The 13,307-nt window shown below is 35.1% G+C and overlaps 1 protein-coding gene across 1 annotated transcript in view; it reads left to right on the top strand.

The window, feature by feature from the left end:
• Fgf10 (fibroblast growth factor 10) overlaps positions 1-13,085 on the top strand; it is a 79,408-nt gene extending 66,323 nt beyond the window's left edge. The window contains exons 2-3 of the mRNA XM_010629906.2: positions 7,509-7,612; positions 11,481-13,085. Of these exons, the coding sequence (XP_010628208.1) occupies positions 7,509-7,612; positions 11,481-11,678 (302 nt within the window). The 3' untranslated portion in view covers positions 11,679-13,085. The remainder of the gene's footprint in view (positions 1-7,508; positions 7,613-11,480) is intronic.
• Positions 13,086-13,307: the final 222 nt, after the last annotated feature.

Genomic DNA, 13,307 nt, shown 5'->3' with positions numbered 1-13,307 from the left:
GAGAGATGCAGATGAAAACAACACTGAGATTCCACCTCACCCCACAAAGAATGGCTGCTATCAAGAAATCACACAATAACAAATGTTGGCGGGGTTGTGGGGAGAAAGGAACCCTCCTCCATTGTTGGTGGGAGTGCAGACTGGTGCAACCACTATGGAAATCAATATGGAGATACCTCAAAGAGCTTGGACTGGAGGTTCCATTTGACCCAGCCATCCCTCTGCTGGGTATCCTTCCAAGAGAACTAAAAGAATCATATCACAGAGAAGTATGTGCACCCATGTTTATAGCGGCACAGTTTCTAATAGCTAAATCTTGGAAACAACCTATTTGAATATTTCTAGTTATTATGATGGGAACTATTTACATATTAAAAGTTAGATATTTAAAAATGAATTATTTCATAGAGGCCTAGTATCCATTGGACTCCGTGGAGGTAAAGGTGCAATTTACCTCCTAGAATCATAAGTGGAATCATGTTTTCAACAAATTCAAAGTTAAACTACCAGCTGAAAAATCGACTACTGTTATAATTTTTTCAAAACCAGTGCTTGTAAAGTAGAATTATATACAATTAGGTTAGAAGAAATTTATTCAACTATTGCAATTTTTACATCATAGGAACAATTACTACATCTGTTTCATCATAGACATAAAAGCAGATGTTTTTACTATTTCCATTTGTGTAGATGCTCACTCTTTGGTATGCAACTGAAAATCTATTTTTAAAAACAACACTAAAGTTTTGAAATAGAAGCTCATGTCCTGTGCTCTGAAAGGACTCCATTAGTTCTTGCTCTTAATTTTTACTGAGTTCTCACAGTCTTTCAGATTAATTTCTAGCTGTGTTAATCTAGGTACTTTACTCCTGAGAGTTTTCTACTTTCACAGCAGATATAGTGATCAAAGCTAATGCTGATGACCTCAATTCAAGAAAGACATTAAATTTTACTTAGTAATCTCTACAAAAACAACAAATGAAAAAACTTAAGGATTTGGGTGCCAAATTTCTTTTAAATAGTAAAGTCTGAGTTCTAGGAAATTATAAACAGACCTCCAAGAAAGTTAATCTGTGTTGAATAAATGAAATGCTTCTCTAAAGTGCTTTTGAGTCTAACAATAAAATGTTTAATAGAACATGGTGAAAAGTATTTAAAATGGCTGTTGCTACTGTCAGCTTTATTCAGAAGGGTCTAATGATGAGGAAAGAGATTTTTGGATCCAAACACTAAGTTGACCATGTCCAAATGGGTATATATCCTCCAGCATATGTATTTCTCCAAGGCTTATTTGCAACATTTATATTGTATAATTCTTTTTTTTTTCTTCATTGAGTTTATTGGTACATTTTAGGTATACAGTGCAGTTACATTCATCATTGGGATCTTGTACCTCTACATGACAGGTCTTGGTTCTCATTTTTTCCCCTTGTCCCCTGCCCTCCATTCACCCCTCCTCCCGCCCCCTTTACAAACTATATTGTATAATTCTTATTATTTATATTATATAATTCTTATCTCAGGTATACTTTGTGAAGGTTAATGATCATATTAAGGGTATCAAAAATATATGACACATGAAAGTCACACAGTATTATTGTGCTCTCTTCTTTCTTTAAATCCATTTTACACCAAATGATGTTTTTCCTAATGAAGAATGAATACCATCTTGACCAAGGACCTCAAGCCCCTACATACAGTCTTTTCAATCCATTGCATGTTTAAGACCCACAATAATAAAGAAAAATTGTTATTGAGAATACAATATTTTGACAGTCATTCTTGGCTTCATTTTCACAAATGTGAATGTACCATCAAAATTTCTATATTTAATGAATATTCATAATTGCCTTAGTAAGCCAGTTATTGGACTGACCATTCATTGGTCCATTTGTTTTTTCATTCAGTGAGCATATATGAGCTCATGTTGATCACTACAATTACTATGGTTCTGTGAGAAAGGTACGCAGTGAAGTAGAGAATGCCCATAGTGAATCTTAAGACCAAATCTGAAGCCACAGTCTCGTACTAGTGAGTATGGCCGTATAATCCCTGGTGCATATAGTGTAAATGTAATAACAACCCTATGGAGTGCCATAGGCGCATTAGGGTGTAATAGATCAATTTTGGATTCTGACAATAATTTATGAGAAAGAGGCTTAGTTTAGAAAAATTAGGATTTGTGTATTTTATTACACAAAACATGATCTATTTCAGCACATTGACTAAAATTATCAAACTCTGTAGCATTATAACCTATTTTGAGTTAAAACCTTTAGAGAAAAAATGCAGACATAACTGACTGAATTTATATATCTCTGACATTTATTGAGCTGCTTCCAAGTTTAACAATATTTTTTTTTTTCTGAAAAGTACATTCCTCACCCTGGAAACCACTGCCACTACTCAATCAAACAGAACCTTTAGTTTCAGCTGGAGTGGCCACCAGTGAACGTCCTCAGATCTCTGCCTATGAAAATTCTACATCTGAAAGGAAAACCTCAATACCAGCTAGCTTCTTCAGGAGGACTTCTTTAGTTTTTCAGTTTTTATTTTCTATTAGTATGTTTGCAGTACATAATTATCACATTCCTCTTGGGGAGCTGGTACATGTCCATAAGACAGCTCAATTCTTTTTTCATCCTCTTCCCCTCTCCTACTTCCCCCCTTACCTCTATCTCTTGGTCCCTTTCCCATATTCAAAAGGTAAAGTCTTCTTTACTGTTTAAAGCTATAACCACACATTTATCTCTTGCGGAGCATTTAGTATATTGTCTTTGTATTGTAATTAATTGTTTGTGTTCGCATCTTATTCAGCTTTAAACTTATTGCAGGCAAAGATTACATCATTTTGTTGTTTTGCTTGTTGTTGTTGTTGTTGTTGACAAAGATTTTTATTAGTATTAAGTGATATGGACTTAAACATCATTGTAAAAACAACAATAACCTCCCTCAGCCTTTAGACAAAGAATATCTATCTAGAAATTGTATATAAAGATTGTGTCTTCTTTGTCTTTGCATCCTTCATAGTGAGAGCTAAAAATAACCTTCCATATTGACATTTAATGCATTTCACCCAAATTAATTTACTCAACCTCTAGAATTCTATTATATCTTCATGTTCTGCTTATGTAGAAAAGGATAATAAGATTTTACATTTATTTTTCACATACTTCTTTTTTTCCTGTCTATATTCATTCTATTTTTTAGAAGTTGTATTTCGTTTTTTCAATTTATCCCTTTTCTGTCCATGAAAAAATACTGAAGAAGAAAATTACCATCCAACCCAATAGTTTGTTTGTCCTAATAGCACCCAACAGAAGTAATCTTGGCCCATCATGATTTCTGGGAACAAATAGGTCAGAGGTTCTGGAGAAGGATGAAATGAAAAATCAAAAAAAACTGTGGAAGAGATACTTGTGCTCCTACCTCTTCAGTTTATTCCATAATTCCTCAAAACATAACCAGTGCTAACAATTATATCCTCAAACTCTGTAAGTTAAAAGAAAACGATGGATGACTTTTAGGTTATTCCAATTTGTAATTCAGCAGCTTGAAAAGTTTCCCCACCACTATGGTGACGATTCTTCATTAGGTAGCACTTGCTAATCTGTTGACAGGAACCCATTTTTGTCACTATCACTTTTGTAATGTAATAATTATCAAATTTTATTAATTTTTCAAATAAAAGTAAAGACAAACGTCATAGAGTGCTATCATTTAGTTAAATTTATTCATGTTTACCTTTTTAATGTATGTTTTATATATTTTAAGTTATACGTGTGTTTATATATATTTATCTAAAATTTTAAATAAAATACTTCCTACTTGTTAAAATTTGTGGAATCTACACAAGATTACTAACCTGAGTCTGATTTAACATTCAGTTCAATGTTCTGCAACTTTCTCCCTTATTCCCTAACCTTATTTAATAAACAGAATTTCTCGATTTTTCTGAAGATACCATCCTGTAACTCCTTAATGATTTCATTCATGTCTTTTCTCCCTTCCCCTGGCCACTTAATATCTACTCAGCTCAGTGCTATCTCAGGAGTAGTCTACCTTGGAGCCCTAGCCAGTTAGGGGTTGCCTCCCTTGCCTCATAGCGCCTCTGACCTCATCTTGACTCCTACTATTACATAGTATGTTTTATGGGACTTCTCTCTGCATTTGTTTTTTTTCTCGGTAAAACACAGACTTCCTCAGTTACAACTTCTCTGGCTTTGTATTTTCAGTTCTTAAACGAGTGCCCTTTTCCTACTACATCTCTTAAGTGTTTGGACTGCACTGTCCAGATGCCCTTAAATAGATTTACAGTACCACCTGGGACATTCATCTTTGGAGGGCTAACAAAACTGAAATGATCATAACTAAACATAAATCATAGAATTTCACTACAAGAATATGTCTTTTAATTTACAAAAGATCTGAATTAGATGAATGAGAAATACACTTTACATTTCCTTTTATCGATGCTATATTTTTCAGGTGTTTCTTGCTTTTTTATAGCTTTTATTTCTGAGATCATTGTAGATTGAGTCATGTAAGTTACATGAAACACATGGCATTACTAGTGCACTTCATTCTGTTTGTGTCAGGCTGCTCTTTTAATCAGCACTGAACTTTACACTACAGTGCACACATATAACAGGCTATTGATCTAACAAGTCCCAAACAAAATAACAGTGCTGTATTCCCAAAATAAAGTTATAGGCACAGTTGAGCATCCCCATGAAAAAATGAAAAGAGAAAATGGAGAAATTCCTCATGACAATCAGCGAAATCCTCTAGTATCATCCTCTGAGGTTACTTTCACACTCACAGATATTATAGTAAATGCATTCTTTATCCATTACTCATAAGATCATCTCAATTTGTAACTAAGATATAGTGCACTCTAAATTTATTCTTAAAATTCAAAAGGATAATAAATCATCCGAGTGTTCCTCCCTTCTATTTTGAATCGGTACTAAACTTTTTCAAGTTTGGTAATACAGATATGTTCTTAGCTGAACATAAACAATGTACACATGCATCAAAACAGTCACATAATAACTCATAAGTAAGTACCAGTTTTATGTATCAATCTTAAAATAAGGATTTTAGTAAGTAAATCTTTTTGTGTTAGCCTTAGCTTGTTATAGTAAAAATCTAGTTATAGTAAAAAAATAACTCATTGATTCTTTGAATACTGTGTTCCTGTTTTGGCCAAAACAGAGAAATCTGGTGTATCTGAGCTAAGTATGGTCTATCTCCTTTGTACTCTCAGAAATAATCAAGGATTTGGCAACGTTTATGTCGTGATGTTCTTTTTGCCAACTCAGTTTGCTACTCTAACTCAATCCCAGTTCTTCTCATTCACCTTCAGATATCTTGGTTTATTCTTTCCTAAGATTATTCTTTATTCCTCTTCTTTTCTATACATTTCCAGTTTCAAAAAGCATGCATATGAAACATCTTGTAATTTACTGACAGTATATACTTACTTCTTAGGAGAAGATAACTGAAGCCTATACGTTCTATCCCATCTTTGCTGAATATCTTCAGCTTGTGACATAAAGGATATCTGATTTTTTTCTCCCATGCTTGGACATTATCCTTCATGGAAGTCATGTTGTTAAATAGTGTTCTAACAGGATTTTCTTGTTGGAATGAGAAAGAAGCAAAAGATGTGATGGAGAGAAAAAAATAGCAGTGGAGTGCAAGATAGACTGAAAGTAAAAGTCTGAGGTGTTGGGTCTATGACCACTGATGTATGCAACTTTATCACCTGTGTGTGTGTAAGCTGTAGAATTTCAGAATTTTTAATCTACAATAAAAATGATAATGTATCTTTAGAGAACTATTATGAGAATTAAAGAAACTACAAGAAAGTACTTTTAAATTTTTCAAATAAGTGTGTGTGCGTGTGTGTGTCCAGTGTGTGTGTGTGTGCGTGTGTACCTTGAAGGGAACAATCAACCGTAAAAAAAGAGATGTTAAAAATACAAATACTCTCTTTGAACCTTCACAATCTTTCCATGGTTTGGGTTTGTAAATGTAATGAGATACTGCATGAGTGAAGAGCTGCGCTGTGTTGGGTCAGAAGATTCGTGCAGGACAAAATAGTCTGTGGTGTGTAGACTTGGTACAAGACTCTGGTTATATCAGCTTTGTAATAGGAGGACTCTGTGATTTCTGTTAGCCTCCAAGAGTCCACTGTGAAGGAAGACGGGGAAAGAAGGCATACATGTCAAGAGTAAACCACTATATCTCTAAGGGAAATATACAGGTTACTTTTTATAGCTTATAGACTATGTTTAGGATACTCTTTCTCATGATAGATAGTACATCATGATGACAGCCTATGAGTGACATTCAGATCTTATGGGCTGTGCCAGTGAAAATTTGTCAATGCTATTCAGGATTTACTTAGCCTGTTGACAACTTTCCAAAACCTAGAGCTATTAGGGGAAATCTTTCCTCTAATAATAATTGAGATACTAAGCTCGAGGCAAATTCAAAGTGTACTGTCTCATTTCTCTTCACAATGAGATTATGAAGAAGATACAATTATGTTGCGCATTGCGTTTTACCTATGAAATTGAAACATGAAGTTCAGGGACTTTTCTGGTCACTCATCAACAAAGGCAGAGCCAGGAGTCACAACCATCTTGATCCAGAGACCCTTGCAAAGCTACTTTCTCCACCCTGGGCTTGCATAAGAGTTATGAAAGAAGTAGTTTTAGTTTCTGAGATCTTAACCTAAAATGGGTGGGCTCTTTGGGTACATTAACAAATGCCTTGCGTACATCTACCTAAAAACTTCTCAGAGGAAATTATCTTTACATATAGCAATCTAAGCTTATGTATTAGGAGGAAAAGATACAATCTATCAGTAACTAACTCCTTTAGTTTTCTGTTCTTTCTCGGGGGGGGGGACTCTCCAACCCAGAGTATCGATTCCATATTGCAAAGGTATTGTGGAACTTGAAATTAGTCTTTCTGTATAACAGAATGTCAGCATATTTGCCAAAAATGGATTTATACGTTTACCTACAAATAAAAAATACAAATATCTACAAATAAAAATAGTTTACCATTGTTTGTACACCTTGAGGTAAAGCTGACATTATTGACATATGCTATGGGTTCCATTGAATACCGTAGTACAGACGTGGACTCTGCTAAGTTTTTGTGAAATCTAGGCTAAGAAGAGTAGAGTTTTCTCGATATTTATGGAGTTGAAACTGCTGAGTTAGCAAAGGAAGCATTTTAATTAGAAAAATATTTTCCTGTATATGCTCAGAGTACAATAGAAGGGAATCTTTTTAATCTCTTATTATGTTTCCATATATTAACTGGAAATATTTTCTGAGTTTTTCAAAACAGTTTTGGTTGAGGACCTCCCAATTTTTTAACCATTTATTTACACAAGCAACAGCCTATCCTTCAAATTATCTTTGATTTTACTTTCAAGTAAATTTATAAGACTCTTTCCAGTTAGCCTTTTTATTTGTATGTTTTAGGTATCCTGGAGATAACATCAGTGGAGATTGGAGTTGTTGCTGTCAAAGCCATTAACAGCAACTATTACTTAGCCATGAACAAGAAGGGGAAACTCTATGGCTCAGTAAGTATTCTGCTTCTGTTTTCCAAACCCTCTGTAGAAAATCACTACCACAGATTTGGACTGTTTCCTCCCTACACTGAATAGCTTTGTTACCCTTCTCTTAATAGTAAATAGAACCACAGTGCACTGCTCACTAGAATCTCAAAGGCTGGCAGAGCAACTCTTCCAAGAATGTAATCTCCTCTATAGTTCACCCATTAGACTACCACACAGGTTGTTGCTGGCATTTGTCTGTGAACATTTTGAACTACAAACCTGTCTGTCTTTCGTGGAAGCATCTGTTCAGATTGGCACCGGCTGCAGACAACTTGGAGAAGAATCATTAAAAACTAAAGACCTCAGATAAGAATAGAAAACTGTATCCTCTCTGTGTGTATGTGTGCTACAGCTGAAGATAAAACAGAGGCTCTGATTTTTTTTAATTTTGTTAAAATCTGAATGGGAAAATGGGAAGAAAGTCATCATTTCACAGTTTGTTCAATGAACTTTAAACTATATTTACTTAGGCAGAAGACTTTAATTCAAATTATGCCTAAACATCATAAATATATGTGAAAATATTATTCTTTGAAGTAAGGTGTTTGTGGAGCTTCAATTCAGTCGGTGCTGTGAATATATTTATGTGTACCTGTCTGTGTCTCACTAGTATCTAGTATATTGAATATCACCTCTACCACCATGAGTCAAATTCATGTAGACCAATTCTCTTAGACCCAGGTGTCACTTAAAATAATGAATGGTTATTTTAAAATAAAAACTGTATTCATTATAAAAATTAAATTACAAACAGTACAGCAATTTATCCTGTTCAGGGTTTTAAGATAAATATGTATGCACATCTAATCTGTGTGGATGTTTTTTGGCACATCAAAACATAAGAAGTATGTAAAGTAAGACTTCAAGTAATGGACAATGTACCTGGAAAATGTTAATAAATACATAATTATAGAATAATTACTTTTTAAATACAAAGAAGGCCAGAATTGAACCCAGGGCATCACACATGCCAGGCAGGCACTCTAGTGATAAGCTAAATCCCCAGCCCTTTTTATTTTATTTTGTGTCAGGGTCTAAATTGTACAGACTGCCCTGGAATTTGTAATATCCCTGCGTCAGCTTCTGAGTAGCTAGAATTACAAGTATATACTGCTGCTCTCAATTTAAGCACGTTTCAGCTTCAATCTCTTAACTTCAGTCTGAATGATGACGGTATACCAGTTTATGAATGTGGATGCAATTCATTGTGTCAAGCCCAGAAGTAATAAAAGGGATGCTAAATGAATCTAAGGGTTATTTTTTCCTAGATGCTATTCTAGGGGAGTACACTGAAGACAGTTGTACACACCATTAATTGCATTTTTGGAGGATATGTGACAACATCAGTGACTGGAAATAAAACTTGAGACATAGGACACTTAAACAATCTCATTTTTTCCTAACCAGATTTTTCGCTATTTTTATAGTTTTCATAAGATCAAAACAGAATTTCACTTTAAATATGTAAATGAACTTACTTTCTTGATTAGCATAATGACTGTCTAGAGCTGGTAGCTCTCAAACTTAAGCATGTATCAGAATTAGCAAGAAGGCTTATTAACAGCCAGAATGGCAGAGCTCACACCCAGATTGTCTGACTCTGTGACTCTGTGGTGGGCTCTAAGACCCTGCATTTCCAACATGGGCTCAGGTATTGCTGATGCTGCTGAATCACTTACCACAACCTGAGTGAGAACTAGTGGTCTGGAGATAAAACCCTGCATTTTAGTCATATCAGGGCCACTTTCAATTGAGAGTTGGACATACCAGGATAAACTTTGCATGAGGGCCAGAGGAACTGTAGGTAAAATTCTCTATTATTTTAACAATAAAAAGCTTTTATTTAAGAATCTAAAAGAACAATGAAGCATTTTAAAAACTGGCTCCATTTAAAGGTTCACATCAGAGGCACTTTTTGTTTGTTTGTTTGTTTGGGTACTGAGGATCAAACTCGGGTCCTTGTGCTTGCGAGGCAGGCGGAAGAACCACTGAGCTAAATCCCTGGCCCATCATAGGCAGTTTTGAGGCACAGTTTACTTTTTATTAAATATGTCTACAGCCAGGCTCAGTGGCATGCACCTCTATTACCAGCAGTTCAGGAACTTGATACCAGAGGATTACTCAAGCCCAGGAGTTCAAGGCCAGCCTGGGGAACATAATGAAGCCTCGTCTGAAAAAAAAAAATTCCCATTAAACACACCCAGCTCCTCTCCTTGGCCTACCCTTACCAGGGTAAGAGGAACAAGTGCTTACTCTTTGAAGAGATATTGATGTAAACAGTCAAAAACCAATGCTTGCTAAGGTACTGCCAGCTAATAGTAATTTAGATTAAGAAAGAGAATGTAAATAATTTTTACTTGAAAAAAAATTAAAAAAATAAAGAAAAATACTCATAATACTCAAATGAGATGTGACAAAAATATTTAATACTATTCCGCCCATATCTCCACCTTTTCTTCCACTCCAACTTAGCTCCATAATGCGCTATCTTCTCCAATTTTTGAGCTGCAAGCTCTGTGAATTGACTTTTTTCTAGGTCTTTCTTTGAATTTTTTTTTGCCAGGATTTTGTTTTTGTTTTGAGGCAGCGTCTTGCTACGCAGCCCAGTCTGGTATTACTCTTGCAGTCCTTCTATTTCAGCTTTCTGAGGGCTGGCGTTACACAGATACATCATGGTGCCTGGCTGCCAGGATGCTTAGCATATGACATCACCTTAGACTATTTACCTTCCATGGCCCTTATTTGATGTCATTGCTATGTTTGTTTTTGACTTTCTCTTCTCAATAGCTTGTGACCTTTGAGAAGGCAGGATCAGCCTTGTCTCTTACTGTATGTTCAGTACCTGAAACCACAGGGAGCACAGACTTGTATGATGCATAATCCTGACTAATATGCTCTCCATTCACTTCCAGCCTGACTTAGGAAAAACCCACTCTGTAACCAAAGGGTTCCTTTTTTGTGATTCTCATCATTACTAGGAATAACAAAACAATTATGATATGGTTAATTAAGAGCAAAATGTACTCATATTGAATGTCCTGCTGAGAATGGAGCAGCACTAACAATTCTGTAGCTAAACATTGCTATCAAAATTTATGATTTCATACCCGATACAATTCTGTACATCAGATGACAACTATGTTATTCCTGTCTTCATTTCTTTCCTGAAGTTTCCATTGATTTCAATAAGCCTTTCTGGAAAATCTCAATTAGACAAACACCCAAAGTGATTGAATAAATCCATTCTGTATCAGTTCTCTTTTTAATATTTTCCTTTTTTCAAAAACGTGTAATTTTCTTATATTTTCCTTAGTCATTCTTTGAACAATGCATCTGTTGTATTCCAATTTTTTCTTGACTGAGGCACTTAAATAAATTGTGAAACTGAATTAAGTAGAACGGACTCTCGTAGAGCATGTTAGGTACTAAAAGAATTTCAGATAGCTGGAGAAAGCCTAAAATTTTTTTCTAACTTTCAAAATCCTGCTTTGGGACATTGCTGTAGCCTAGCTTAAACAAACAAACAAACTAGTAATTATACTTTGTCTACATTCTGTGAACCATATAGATTCTTAACCCTCTCCTTCCTTCAGAGATTAAAGTTATGACACATTTGAGTTTTGGCCTAAATTTTAAAAACACATAAGATGAGCAGGCTGATTCACATGCACTTTGTTTTAAAAAAAATATTGCTCTATAAATTCATGTCTGGAGAGGAAACAAGCGTCCACTCTACTTTTTCATCGACTGGAGTTCCTTAGATGTTTTGTGTTCAGTGGAATCAAGTATTATCACGGTAGAATAAAGCATTATGCTTTTTTTTTCTTTGCAGAAAGAATTTAACAACGACTGTAAGCTGAAGGAAAGGATAGAGGAAAATGGATACAATACCTACGCATCCTTTAACTGGCAGCACAATGGCAGGCAGATGTATGTCGCACTGAATGGTAAAGGAGCTCCCAGGAGAGGACAGAAGACACGAAGGAAAAACACCTCAGCTCACTTTCTTCCAATGGTGGTGCACTCGTAGAAGACAGCATATTCACGGGTGCAGTAGAACCAAAGGCTCTCTGATCAGGCCTAGTGATATTCTTCATGAAGACAGTAGCTCAAAAGGCAAAGACACATTGCAGATGTCTGCTTGCTTAAAAGGAAGCCTGTGGAGGTTTTTGTACTCAATGTTGACATATGATGTTCTTTTCACTAGCTCTGTGTCGTGCATTATAAACAAGATATAGGCAGATCAAATGGGATGGAAGTTATTCCCAAGAGAACAACATTGTGGCTGGGCTCTTTGGTTAAGTTTTTGTTTTTGAACCTCTGAGATAGAACTCAAAGGACATGGAACAATCTGTTGAATGATCTTTGGGAAAGTTATTTATGGAACATGAACTCATATCAAAGACTTTCATTGCTCATTCAAGCCTAATGATTCAATGAGCAGTAAGACACGCAAGCATTTACTGGAAAGCACTTGGGGCAGATCATATGTGCAACCAAAGGAGCTTTGGGTGTGGCACATGGAAGAATTGGATAGGATTAAAAAATATAAACATGTTAGTGTGAAACTGTTCTAACAATACAAATAGTATGATATGCTTGTGCATTCTGCCTTCATCCTTTTCTATTTCTTTCTAAGTTATTTATTTAATAGGATGTTAAATATCTTTTGGGGTTTTAAAGAGTATCGTCAGCAGCTGCCCTCTGATTACATTCTCTTTTTCTTGAGCACACCACATGCATGTCTATGACCAAGTATCTTTAAAAGTTGGCAAACACTTCAAAATTAGGAGATGGGATTGGGGAAGCAATATGAGTGCCCCTTGTGCTATCAGCTGATTTATTTGCACTTCTGCAGTGAGAACTATCCGTAATAAATAAGGCAGTGAGTGGTCTGCCATGGCTTGAGTGAAAGATTTCTGCCATCATTTTAAAACATATATTACTCCTGAGGCTTCCTTTCCTATAAAATAGACCAGAAAGCCAAATTCTTCTCTTTGAATATGTTAATTCATTTCCAAGAATATACTAAAAGAGGGAAAATTAATTGTTAAGTACATTTTAGTAGCCTAGCCTCATTATTTATTAATCATTTCTTGCCCTATGTCACAGTGGTTGAATGATGAGAAGGCTGTCTGCATACAGTATAAGAATCCTTTGTAAGTCCCATAAAGCATCTCCTGTAAAGGAATCATCACTGTATTTGATATGAAGTGCAACTCTCCCAGGGGCTTAGACTGAGCAAATATATCCTCGTATATGTGTGACCATATAATGAGACCTGTTCAAGCTGTATGATCTAGTCTTTACAAAACCAAATAAATCTTATTTTCTGTAAATTTAAAGAGCTTTAGAATGTTCCATAATGTAATCATTTCAAAATTCATTTTGTTAGAGCAAGTAGAGAAAACAGTGCATAAGAACATGTTTACGAGTCATCAACACATTGTAATCCACTAAATACATACATAAGCCTTATTTGCAGTGTCTGTAGTGGTTTTTAAAATGTAGAAAAATATTATTTGTTCTAAATACTTTAAGTAATAAGACTATATTGATGCTGCAGTTTTATCTTCATATTTCTTGTTTTGAAAAAGTCTGTTTATTTTTCTTGTTTGGATACAGTATTTTGGTATAAGGAAAAACTCACCAAATGTGT

Source organism: Fukomys damarensis, unplaced genomic scaffold, assembly GCF_012274545.1.
Source record: "Fukomys damarensis isolate Sample0158 unplaced genomic scaffold, DMR_v1.0_HiC HiC_scaffold_1, whole genome shotgun sequence".
Taxonomy (NCBI): domain Eukaryota; kingdom Metazoa; phylum Chordata; class Mammalia; order Rodentia; family Bathyergidae; genus Fukomys; species Fukomys damarensis.
The sequence above is the reverse complement of the archived record's forward strand: the minus strand, read 5'-3'. Positions and strand labels throughout refer to the sequence as shown.